The following is an 11,618-nucleotide window of genomic DNA, read 5'->3' on the forward strand; positions in this document are numbered from 1 at the left end:
AAATAAAGGAAGATAAAGAACACAAATGAATGGCCTATCCCAGTCTTTAACTCTACAAACTATAGCAGTGTGTTTCCTTTGTTTCCTAATCACATTATCACTCAAGCCTGTAGGAAACTAACCGTACAGACAAGATGCATTAAATGTGCCCAAGGCCCTTGATTTTAATGCAGAGTTCACAAGCCATATCACCTGCATTTTATATAAAGCAACAATACATACTTTACATACTTTATCATTTTATAATGCTTAATTCTGTTCTACACCACTTAAGAAGGAAATTAGCTGCTTATCTTTTTTTCCAGGCAAATAAGGTAACATGGTTATGAGCCAATCATTTCAGATTTGTTTTCCTCGTACTTGTTGGACCCAGCTCTGGGTTAACAGGTCCCCATGTAAAACCAACTTGGTTGACTCAAAATGGATTTCCTTTTAATCTATGCCAGCATACAGAAAATGAAAATTGATGCCTTAGGAGCAGAATGCATTTACACTGCCAGATTTTTTGCAGCTGCAATGAGAAGGGATGGGGCAGGTGGGCAAGACAGCATACCACACCTGAATTCAGCCTGGTAACCTGGGGACAGATGGCATGAAAAGGAACCAGACACCGAAAAATTCAACTTCATAATCAGAAAAACTATAAACATACAGCAAGTGAGCATGAGATTTATGCTGAAATTACAGAGGAATTCCCATAGATGATTACTTCCAGCCCTGGCATGGAAAGCAAATCCATCAATATGAATGCCACTACATTAACAGTGCAGCTGTCAGGCCTCTTTGCTACCAAACCTGGTAAATACAGAAAGGGGCTATGGCATTGCTCACCAAAGTAGTCATCAGAGGGAGGATTCTCCATGTCATACAGCATTTTCTTGGTCAGATGTTCCAGCTCATCTTCAGGCCTGAAGGCAGGAGTGCTTGATGCGGGTCCAGAGCTTGGGTACCCACTCTGAAAAAAAAAGTACAGTCTGTGATGTGGTATAAAAACATGGTACCAGGGTCTATTGGCTGTTCAGTGTTGAACTTCATTCTTTGTCTTATTTTGACTTTTTTTTTTTTTTTTTAACCCAAGGGATTAATGCAAGTAAACATCTTGTTTAATGTAATGACAATTGACTTCTAAAAACATCCAGTGAAGTGCTATATATCTTCCTAGAATGAGACGTATTCTGTGCCTCATAATTAGGTGTCTACTGGGTAGCACATAATAATAAATAAAGGAGAAAATTATTCCAAGGATAACCTGATACAAACATTTTCCAACTCTGAAAAAGGCTTTGGAAGCATTTCAGTTTGGATTTGGCAAAAGCTTCCATTACTTAACAACATAATATAAAAGATGCTAGAACAATCATCCCTACGCTGTTGGAGTATATGGAGAAAGACAGATAATCCTGAGCTGCTAGTTCTGTTCTCTTCTTGTTTGTTTTGACACAAATCCTGCTGTTAACATTAGTGAGAGTGGGAGCTGGTCCACAGATTTTTAGTACAAAGGTTTTAATATGTGCTTAGAAACTGAGACCTCTTGGCCTTCATATGATAGCAGCTGGCATACAGTATTTGGAGTCTGTCACAGTAAGGCTCGTCCCTGGAAAACAGCAGAAGTATGGGCATATTTTGAGAAGCACAGAAAGAGTCTTGTGCATAGAAGTTTCTTACATGAACCTAGGTTTGGTGTCCAGAATGAGAAACTCGGTCATTTTGAGATCAAAAAATGCTGACACCAGCTTTTCTTGTGTACACTGCTTTCCTGAAAACTGACTTATTTATGAAATGCAACACTTCAGTAAAGCAAGTGATTTCATTGACTAATTGCTGCCTTCATCAAAGACTGGAACTTAGATATGAAACTTATGAGCCTTAGTCTACAAAGAAACATTCTCCCATGCTCCATACCTACTTAAATGGGAAGAAAATGTAAAGTCCCCGAGGAAACAATACACTGGCCACTTCTATCTGGCTTATAGGGACCACATCTGACATGATGAGTCCTTATTGAGCCAGTCATGTTCAACAGAGAACGGCAGCTTTAAAGCACTGAAAGGAATTAACTAAATGCTTTTATGCTTTTTTCTTTCAGGCAAGGAGATTTCAAATAAGACATCAGTCAATGTAGAAAGGGTGTCAGAATGGTGCTTAGCAATAATACTTCAATCGTCTACTCCCAGAAACCAAACACCTGGATGTTCCTGACCTTGTCATATTTATTTTTCTAGGGCCTATGCTAAGCTGTACACCATCATCCCTGCACTTGTTGACCTGCTCTATCTCACAGGCACTGCATCCATTGAGTGCAGCTGATTACTGTACCCCCGGAAGTGCTGGATTTGTCATGCACATGCGATACAGCAGTTTCACCTGATGCCTGCTCACTGAAAGTAGCAGCAGTGCACAAGGGAGATAGGTGGCACAGTCCCCTGGAAGAAAGGGCACCTGAAATAAGCCCTGGGTGGATGAATTTCCCTGGAGGGCTGTGCAAGGTCTATTTGCCATACACTCAACCTTCCTGACTGAGAATATAGATTTGACCTACCATACATTCAGGTTTTCCCAGAGACGTTTTCTTTTTCTTTTTCTGCTCATTTTTTCTTTTTTCCTGAGCAATATTCAAGGATTTTGTGCATTTATCCAGGATTTTTAGATGCCTAGCAGTTGTTCTGAGGAAGCTGTTGAACATCTGGAAATCCTGAATGTCAATACGCAGCTCAGTAAACTCTACTGTAAAAATGCAACCATGCTGATGTGTTTGAGTTACCACAACTTACTTTTTCATGTGGGAAAACAAGCCTGTATGGTGCACAGGACTTGCATTTGCTTTCTATGTCATGGAAGTGCCATCTGTGTGGGATATATCATTTTGGTGAGGTTAAGGCCATTCATATGACTAGGAGTTTCAGAGCCAGGTACTTGACCCAGCACACCCAGACACCCTTGGCAAGTGCTTTGTGGCTGTTTTTAGAAGGCTAGTCGACAACTATTTCATTAGAAATAATAAATAGCATAACCCTGAAAAAAGGTTTATTAATAAGCTAATTAAAGGTGCCAAATGTAAAGCATTTAATCTTGGAACAACCTATTTTTTTCCCTTTGCTCTCTTGTTTCTAAGAGCCAATCGTGAATCTTGCCTGAATGTATATTTTAACACAGCAAGTGCAGCCAAGGATTTATTAGCTTGAGAAATCAATATGGAAACTGAGTCTTTTAAAATATTATCCCATCTATTGTACTTACTTCAGTTTCCATGAAGAAAGGAATGACCATTGCCACCTCCTCGACTTCGCTAGACTTCACACAGAGAAGACAGTACGGTGAGAAGCTGCTAAGGGTCCCCATGCCCATATTTCCCCCATTAGCAATCACCAGTGTGGTACAAATGCATGGATATGCCATGCTCTAGCCTCTTCTGTGAGGCTCTCTCAACACATAATCTGAAACACTGCTTTTACTCTTGGACCTTATAATATAAATGGACCAAAACTGAAGGCATGAGCTGCTGCCTGTTCACAGAAAAGGGAAGCAAGATACGTGTAGCTGAAGCAATTTGCCCATCATTACACATGGGCTCTAAGGTGAAGACAAAACCTGCATCCAGGCCTGCTAACCCTAACCCATGTCCTCAGCCTGGCACACAGCCCACTAGGTCTGGACTCAGCTTTGCACACCTACACTGGCCACTCTCTGACCCAAAGCCACCACATCTGCAGGCCACCACCAGCCAGGCTTTGACAGGACACCCTGAGCAGGCGGTGTTTGAAGCCTGCCCCTTTCTTTCATGCCAGCTCCCCACACCTCCCAACTGGGAGGCCTGCTCATGCCTTCTTCAGTAAGGGCTTGGGCTGTGACACTTAAAATAAATGACCAAAATCTGCAGGTTTTCAGTTCTATCTGACTCTGGGTTTGGAGGCCACATTGCCTCATACACACAAAAAAGAGGCGGCTCTCATATTTTATCTGCGTTGTGCTTTCCCAAACCAGGAAGATTTCTTATCCAGTACTCAATGTTAGCAAAAATAACAAATGCCAACCACAACGTTATGAGACACTTTAACTCATTTTGACTAAAATGCTGTACCTTTTTGACCAACATTTAAACAGTGCTAGGCACATCTTTTTCTTCTTCACATGACACATGATGACTATGTGCCTCCAGGAAAATGCATTTCATGCATATGAACATGCTGTTGAGTTTGCTGGGACACGCACACGCACAAACGGAGAGAGAAAAGCGTATCCTTAGTTCAATCTAAAATGCTTGTTTCAGCAAAACAGTTTCCTTCCTCCTCCTTTGTTAGGCCAGGGTAAAAATATAACTCTGGCTTTCCTTACAAAACAGAGTTGTGTTGTTATTGTTTATTAAACTTCCTCTATTTTTTCCTGATCTGTACAATGATCAAGGCTGTCTAGAAATCCAATTTGCTGTCTAATCTACCACAGTTATCTTCATGCATTCTCTTTTCTCCATGATGCCTCAATGCACACAAATATATACTTCTTTAGCTAGACACAGCTCAAAAGCTGGGGTCTGTGCCAAATTGCAACATGGCCTCCCAAATTCCCTGAGCACCACTCTGTCTGGCTAACCACAGAAACATCAGGGATGACAAACTGACCCATGAAAATAGAAAAAAGCCTTGGTCAGCAAAATCCCAGCAGGAAGGACCATGCTCTGGGAGCAGGAGCACATGAGTCCAACCTTGGCTACTGTCATCAAAAACTGAGCAAAAACTGAGGGAAGAGCATGATGATTGCACTCAGATGTGCAGATGCAAATGCATTCACCAAAAAACACTGTCCTGCATGCTTAATTAATGGGATGTTTAAGAAAATACAGGCATTCCCAGGGTTAAATTCTGTGACAGAAAATATCTTCATGCTACAAATGAAACGAAGTGAGTTAATTGCTTGTGCTAATCTCAAAGCACTGCAACATCTGGCCATCTTCCTCATTAAAGTTCAGTTCCTAAAAAGCCAGGTCAAAAGAAGCAGTCGTGTGGAATCACTGCATAATTATTTTGGTATATGAAGTTGATACTTGTTTCAGGGCTTCCATGGCACGTTTTCTACTCCAGACCTCACTGGTAGTCAGCTGTCTCCGATGTAATGGCTGCCCAGAAAAGGGAGCTCTGCAGTTGGTGCAGTGCATTCACCAACATGAACCTTCCCCATCCACATATAAATATTTACCCAAATGGGTAAAAACCACAGCCCAAAAGCTACAGAGACATCTAAGATGACGCTGTGATGAATGCACTGTGATTCAGAGTGCACTGTATGTGGTCATTTTTCTTGTCCATTTGCAAATGTTGTAGAAGAAGCTGCTTCTCTCTGAGAGAAAATAACTTCAATTACGTGTTCCCAATTACAGAAACGTGGAAATTATCTTCTTTTCAGAAGGTAGAATTAGCCCAATTTGGAATTGAAAGGCAGCCAGAAACATCTTTCACTGACACTTACTTTCCCTTTCATTTTTTATTTTTTGTTCATCTCCATAAAGTTAGCACTTTCCTTTCACTTCACTCACCAAAACTGATCAGCAGTTAAATAAACAGTTAAATAACAGCACAACACATTTCTTATTCAAAAGCCTGACAAACACCATACTTTTTCATTCAAGTTATTGACATCGAAAACTTTCAGACCAAAAAATCCAGCGTGGTGCCACATAGAACCATAGAATCAAATAGGTTGGGAAAGACCTTTAAGATCATCAAGTCCAGACTTCTCTCACAAGTCATGCTCCCTAGAAATATCAAGATTGTCTGCAGCTGTAATTCAGTTTATAATTAAGGCCAACTGATCTCTCTTACAGAGGAGATGCGCTGGAAAAAAATATTTTATTTCTTGATTTATTTTCCCCAGTGAAAAACTACAGCTGCCAGAGTACATATAGATTCCTGAAGAGACAATTCTGCATGGATTCCCTGTGACATGCACATTCCTGGGTTTACTCCTTGTCAGAGGATAATTCATTGAGATCCTTTGAAGAAGCTGTCCTGCATGAGGAGATACTCACTGGCAGCCAGTGACTTCCTGCCCATACCAGCAGCTCAAAACCACAAAACTTTGGGCAGGCAGGAGTGAGGTCTCCTCTGGGACATGGCAGAGGGGGACAAGCCACCAGTTCCCTTGCTGCCTACCTGCCCTGCCACCACTTCCTGCAGCAAACCAGCAATCCAGAATGGGTAGTTCTGGCAGCAGAGCCCTCATTTGTTAAACACTGGCTTGCTCCGAAATAGGACAGTTCTGTAATGACTTCAAAGCTCTAGAGGATATTTTTCTTTATTTTTAGACTTCATTATTGCAACTGTATCCTCACTTAGCTACTCATGCACATTCCCTGTCCTATTCTAATCCTGCTAAGCTCTTACTTTCAACAATCTCTTGTGTCATTAAGTTACACAGAATCTGAGTAATAATAACAAAAAAAAAATAAAATAATTCTTTGTTTTAACTTCACAGCCTGCAACTTTGCCCAAATGTCTCTTTTTCTTATACTGTAAAACTGGGATACAGACAGGTGGAAGGGAAGGTATCTTGTTGATAGTTTTAAAAGCAAGACAATAGAGTCAGAATGCAAGATCATTAAATAGTTGGGAATTTCCATCTCAGAGATGCTTATTTTGACTTTTCAGAGCATAGCTTTTAGCTCACAGTCATGAAACCAAAATCTTGGTCTCTGACTATTGACACTGAATTCAATAGGATCACCATACATGCACTCTTAATTACTCTGTAAAATGGGTTTAACCATATTTCTCTCTTAATTAATCAGTGCCTGCAAATCTATCCAAGCTTCTGCAATGCAAGTGACTACAAAGAGACTGTTTCATGAATCACCAGGCACAGTAATAAATGAGCATGACTGTTTTGTCCTTGGATTGTTTGTATGCTATTATATGCAAACAGACTAAGCAGCTTTTCTTGCTATTCTTCATGCTCTCACTAATGTTTCAGATCTGGAAGGGTTGGTTATTTTTGCTAGGTATTATAGAAGTTGGATAATCTGTAAACACTGCTATCTGCTGCTTGCTTCTGCATTGAACCCAGCTGTGTTAAATGACAGCTTCCACTTCTATTATGGAGAGTTGACATTTCTGCTGCAGACTGTGGTTTGTTTATATATTCAGAGTTAAGAGGAGATGAGCTAGATTTTTATGGAGCAACACTGGCCATTTCTCATTAGAAAAAGCAAACTAAACAGATCTACAAGTAATAAATTGCTTACATCTTATCTCAGAAAACACTAGACTTAAACTGTATTTCAAATACGAACACCTATAAAATACTACATTTTAATGTCGCATTGGTGCTTAAATGTATACACAGAAACAAATGTAGCAGTGCCTGATCCTGCCTGGGGCCTCTTGGCCCTATCATTACACAAATATGCTTTACTTGTCAAGGCTTATCTCATATGAAAAAGGGAGCAGTCTGTTTTGTTTTATATTTTCCTATTGACCCACTTACTTTGGTAACAGATATTTTAGGCACTATTTAAAAAAGCCAGGAACGCAAGGCACAGGCTGGATGGTACTACTGAGAGGGAGAATGAGGTATTGCCATTATAACAATATGGATGAAGAGATTGGATCATTTTAGAACTATGTTTTTGGCTGGAAGAGCTTGGTCTGCTTCATAAAATTACATCAGGATGTCCTATGCTTATTTGTCTATCTGTTTCAAGATTTAAGGTTTTACTTTGTTTAAAGCTGCTTGCCTTGCCACGTCTTTCTGGGCTCAGAGTCAAGCACTCTCTTACTCCCATGTATCATCACCAGCAGTAAAAAACCCTATAAACCCTTATCAACACCCCTTTTCTTATGTCGTAATACAGCAGGCTTCCAGGACTCCCTTTAAAGCGTTAGTTAATTAAGAATTATATTTACTGCTACCAGTAGGTCAATATCTGCATTTCAGAGCAGGAGCCATAAGCATCTATAGGAGATGACAGCCTCAAAGCTTAGTCCCAAGCTTCACAGGGAAATGCTGCAGAAGGGTTTGAGCTTGCTTCTTGTCACCTTGGCTCCACATCCTGGGGTACATAGTGCCATCTAGGGCTTCTTGCCTGGGGAGACGTGAGCCTCAAGACCTGTACATAGCTCCCTTGTGTAAATTCAAGGTAGCGCTCCTGAAAGACATTGAGCCGTAGGGGACTCTAGTCACAGCAAGTGGCATTCCAAAGAGGGACTCACAGTCTCCCCACCAACCAAGCCATATCCCCATCTTAAGGACAAGCACAGGGACACACTTAATAAAAATGGGAATGCTCCAACATTCATACTGATGAAAACAGATGTGTTTGCTGACACAGTACACAACCAGCCCAGATGATTCTTTGCCACAGTAAAATGATCTAAAAGATGTACCCAACTTCCAAAACCTACCCTTCCAGAAGTAGCCCTAAACCACAAACAAATAATTGAGCTTTGTCCTTTCTAAAGTTCTTCATTTGCAAAGCACTTCATAAAGGCAGAACTCAACCGTTTTTCTCAGACAATGAAAAATGACACCACACAATGGGCTTACACACACCTCTGGTACAGTGCCTTCTCTGGTGGACCACAGTGATGAAGGAGCTCACTGTCACATTCACCATGTGGTGCTGGGGGTTGGACTGGGTGTTTGTGCAATGTGCACCACCTGCCCTGAGGTTCAGGTTCGTCGCCTCTTGAAAAAATAGGCTGTCCCAGCTGCAGTGCCGTGTCAGGTAACACAAACAGAAGTGCTGGGCCATCACTTGTTTCAAAAGAAAAATAAACCTCACGATTTTAATGGTACTAATTTTGCATGTGAAACTTGCATTCATACTGTATTAACAGTTTAAATATAGCTTTCTTGCCAGATGCCTGAATATGCTAAAAAAGATACTTAAAATATGCAAATTTGGTTTCTGTTTTAATACACAAAGAAACTTAAAATCACATCACTTTCCATCACCAATACAGGTTTCAATCTAAGCTTTTTTCATGTGAAAACCGTAACAGCAAACAAATGGTTAACTAAATGTGTTTAACCCACTATCTATAGTTTCACTTTTAGTCAGCTGTGACATGGGCCATTACACTTCCCAGGACACCAGTGACTTAAATGAAGACTACATATTTTGCTTAGCATTAAAAGATTGTATAAATAAAGTACAGAAGAAAAAACTTCTCAGGCTGGAGTGTGTGCTTGCTTCAACGTCCATAGCATTGGAGGGCAGGATTCCTAAGTTTTATCCTAAGCAGTATTCTTAATCAGTCTGATCCTGCACCCTGCTGTTATAAATGGTGTTCATATTGCTTGGCTGTCTCAAGAGAGTTTGAGAGTCTCAATGAACTCTTGATTAGAAAATGCTTTGAGATCCTTGTATGAAAGATGCTGCATGAGTACAAATTATGACTATTATTAATTAACTTTAGTAGCCAGAATTCTGCCTCCTTCCACTCACTTGTGCCTACATTTTGTCTTTTAAGATTGTAACATACTCAAAACAAACACATGCCCCTCCAAGGTCTTTTTGTATAACTAAAAGTGATTAAGAATAATATTTGTAAGAACAATAGTGTAACGAAAGGAAATTATATTCCTATTTTCCTTATCTCAGGACTGGAAGATTTCTCCATTTTACTCATGTTCTGATCCCAGAATCACCTGTTCTCTATTACTCATGTGTAGCTGCTTTCACTGTAAGAGCGAGCTTTGCTGTTTCTCTTTTCGCTTTGCACAAGCCATGTTTCTTGAAGTGGTTACTGAAGGGTCCCAATCCTTTTTAACATAATGAATACAAGTTCCTTTGGAAAGTGGATGGGGACCTCTGAACACGTCAGAGAGTGTAAACGCTGAGTACAGTGCTTCATTTGACTTTCAGTGTCTCAGGTGACTGAGGCAGGGGAAAGGAGGCAGAAACTTAACAAACAATCCAGATACCTGTATTCTGCCCAGGACATCTACTGTACTCACCCCTTAGTAAAGATATGCCTCAAGGCTGACAAAAACTATTCAAAATGACACCTTTTCTAGCGATGCAAGCGAATAGAGAATTTGCAAATAATAATGAGAAGACTGCTACTCTTCAGAGGGAGAGCTCATTTGCTTGCATGTGAAGGACTTGTGGTGAAACATTGTAGAGAAAAGTATTAAAAGGGTACTTAACACAGCTCAAGACAATATGTAAGCAGTAAAGATCAGAGTTCATCCTCTAATTTCTGCCTCAGTTAGAGCACCTCTATATTTTATACCATCTATATGGATGGTTTTGTTGCTGAATTGCTTTATTCACCTTTAAGAGACTGAAGCTTTACTGCATTTAAAACAATTAATTCTCCTCATGAAGAGCCCTCTGCAGGTATCTCTAGGTCACCTGAATCTCAGCTCAGCCATCTAACATCATGTCGAGTACCATTTACAAAGATGTGTTATTTCATTCCTGAGGAGAAATCTTCCAGTCAGTCAGTGTTAAGGCTCACAGCAGCTCATATGTACCACTTCTACCAGCAAGCCCTGGCCTCTCTGCTATCTCCAGCCCAAGCTAAAACAATTGCCTCCTCGCAAAATTACTGGACTGGAGTTGATCATAATGACTAGTTACTAAAAACTTAAAAGATTTCTCTCACCTTTTGTGAAGTGGAGCTGTCCACCAAAAGCAGGTAGTTTCCTTGCAGACCTAATTCTACTTGCCCATACTAGAGTCTGGGAAAATGTCTGGCAGCAAGCTCACAGTGCAGCTGGCACCCACAAGGCATTACCTGTACTTGTTGGTGCTACTGTGATGCTGAGCACGATCAGGCAGAGTATATGACACACTGGCAGTAAGGAAAAAGGTGGTGAAATTAAACAGTGCCATCAGGACCAGAGGGAATAATACACAAGAGAAGACGGAGGAGAGAGCCAAGGGCTGCAGCCACCAGCGAACATCATCTTGATAGCCTAAGCACTGCTGCTTTAGAAGAAACTTGTATGTGTTTCACCATCCATTACCTCTGGATAATCAGAAATAATATTTTCAGAACAAAGCACTGCCAACTTCTATACTGCACTTGGGGGAAAAGGCCAGGGTAAATGCCCGTCATCTAGATTATCATTTATTTCACCCAATGTACTTATGAAAATGATCTCTCATTTGGCTTACAGCAGTAGAAATTTCTCAACAAAGTTGTAATTCTCCTGTAATACAGTCCAGGGCCGTTAAGTATAACCCAGATAAAAGCTCCAAGTCTCCCTTGAAACACTCTCTGCTCATGAATTTCCCACAATCAGGGAGGTGAGAGCTGAGAAAAGGGCAGCAAGAGATGAGGAATGATTTTCCCTCAGAGAGAACTACAGGCTGAGGACCCAGAAGGTCCCATCAGGTGACCAAATTGTGGCAGGGAAGCAAAGCAGCAGGGATTATGGGCTACTGAAAACTGCTACAGGAGGTTTCACCATGGCTATTCAATATTCAAAGGGTCTCAATCTTATCCTTGCAATCTGCTGGAACGGGAGTGAAGATCTAAGTTTGCTGTACTAATGGCTGTTACAGGTGCTACTCATCCTGCTTGTGGAGAGGGCAGAAGATGGCCCTTGGAGAAGAGCCACAGGAGAAGAGAGCTCAGGTCAGATCTGGAACAAGGGCTCTGGCAACATAGGGAAAG

General features: G+C 40.9%; 1 protein-coding gene across 1 annotated transcript in view; it reads right to left on the minus strand.

Moving 5' to 3' along the window:
• The window catches only part of LOC104410266 (lipoma-preferred partner homolog), a gene marked incomplete at its 5' end in the record, with an annotated part of 114,546 nt that overhangs the window by 68,526 nt on the left and 34,402 nt on the right, over positions 1 to 11,618 (minus strand). The window contains one exon of the mRNA XM_010020378.1: positions 832 to 955. Coding sequence (XP_010018680.1) covers positions 832 to 955 — 124 coding nt within the window. The remainder of the gene's footprint in view (positions 1 to 831; positions 956 to 11,618) is intronic.

This window comes from Nestor notabilis, unplaced genomic scaffold, assembly GCF_000696875.1.
Source record: "Nestor notabilis isolate BGI_N333 unplaced genomic scaffold, ASM69687v1 scaffold7408, whole genome shotgun sequence".
Taxonomy (NCBI): domain Eukaryota; kingdom Metazoa; phylum Chordata; class Aves; order Psittaciformes; family Psittacidae; genus Nestor; species Nestor notabilis.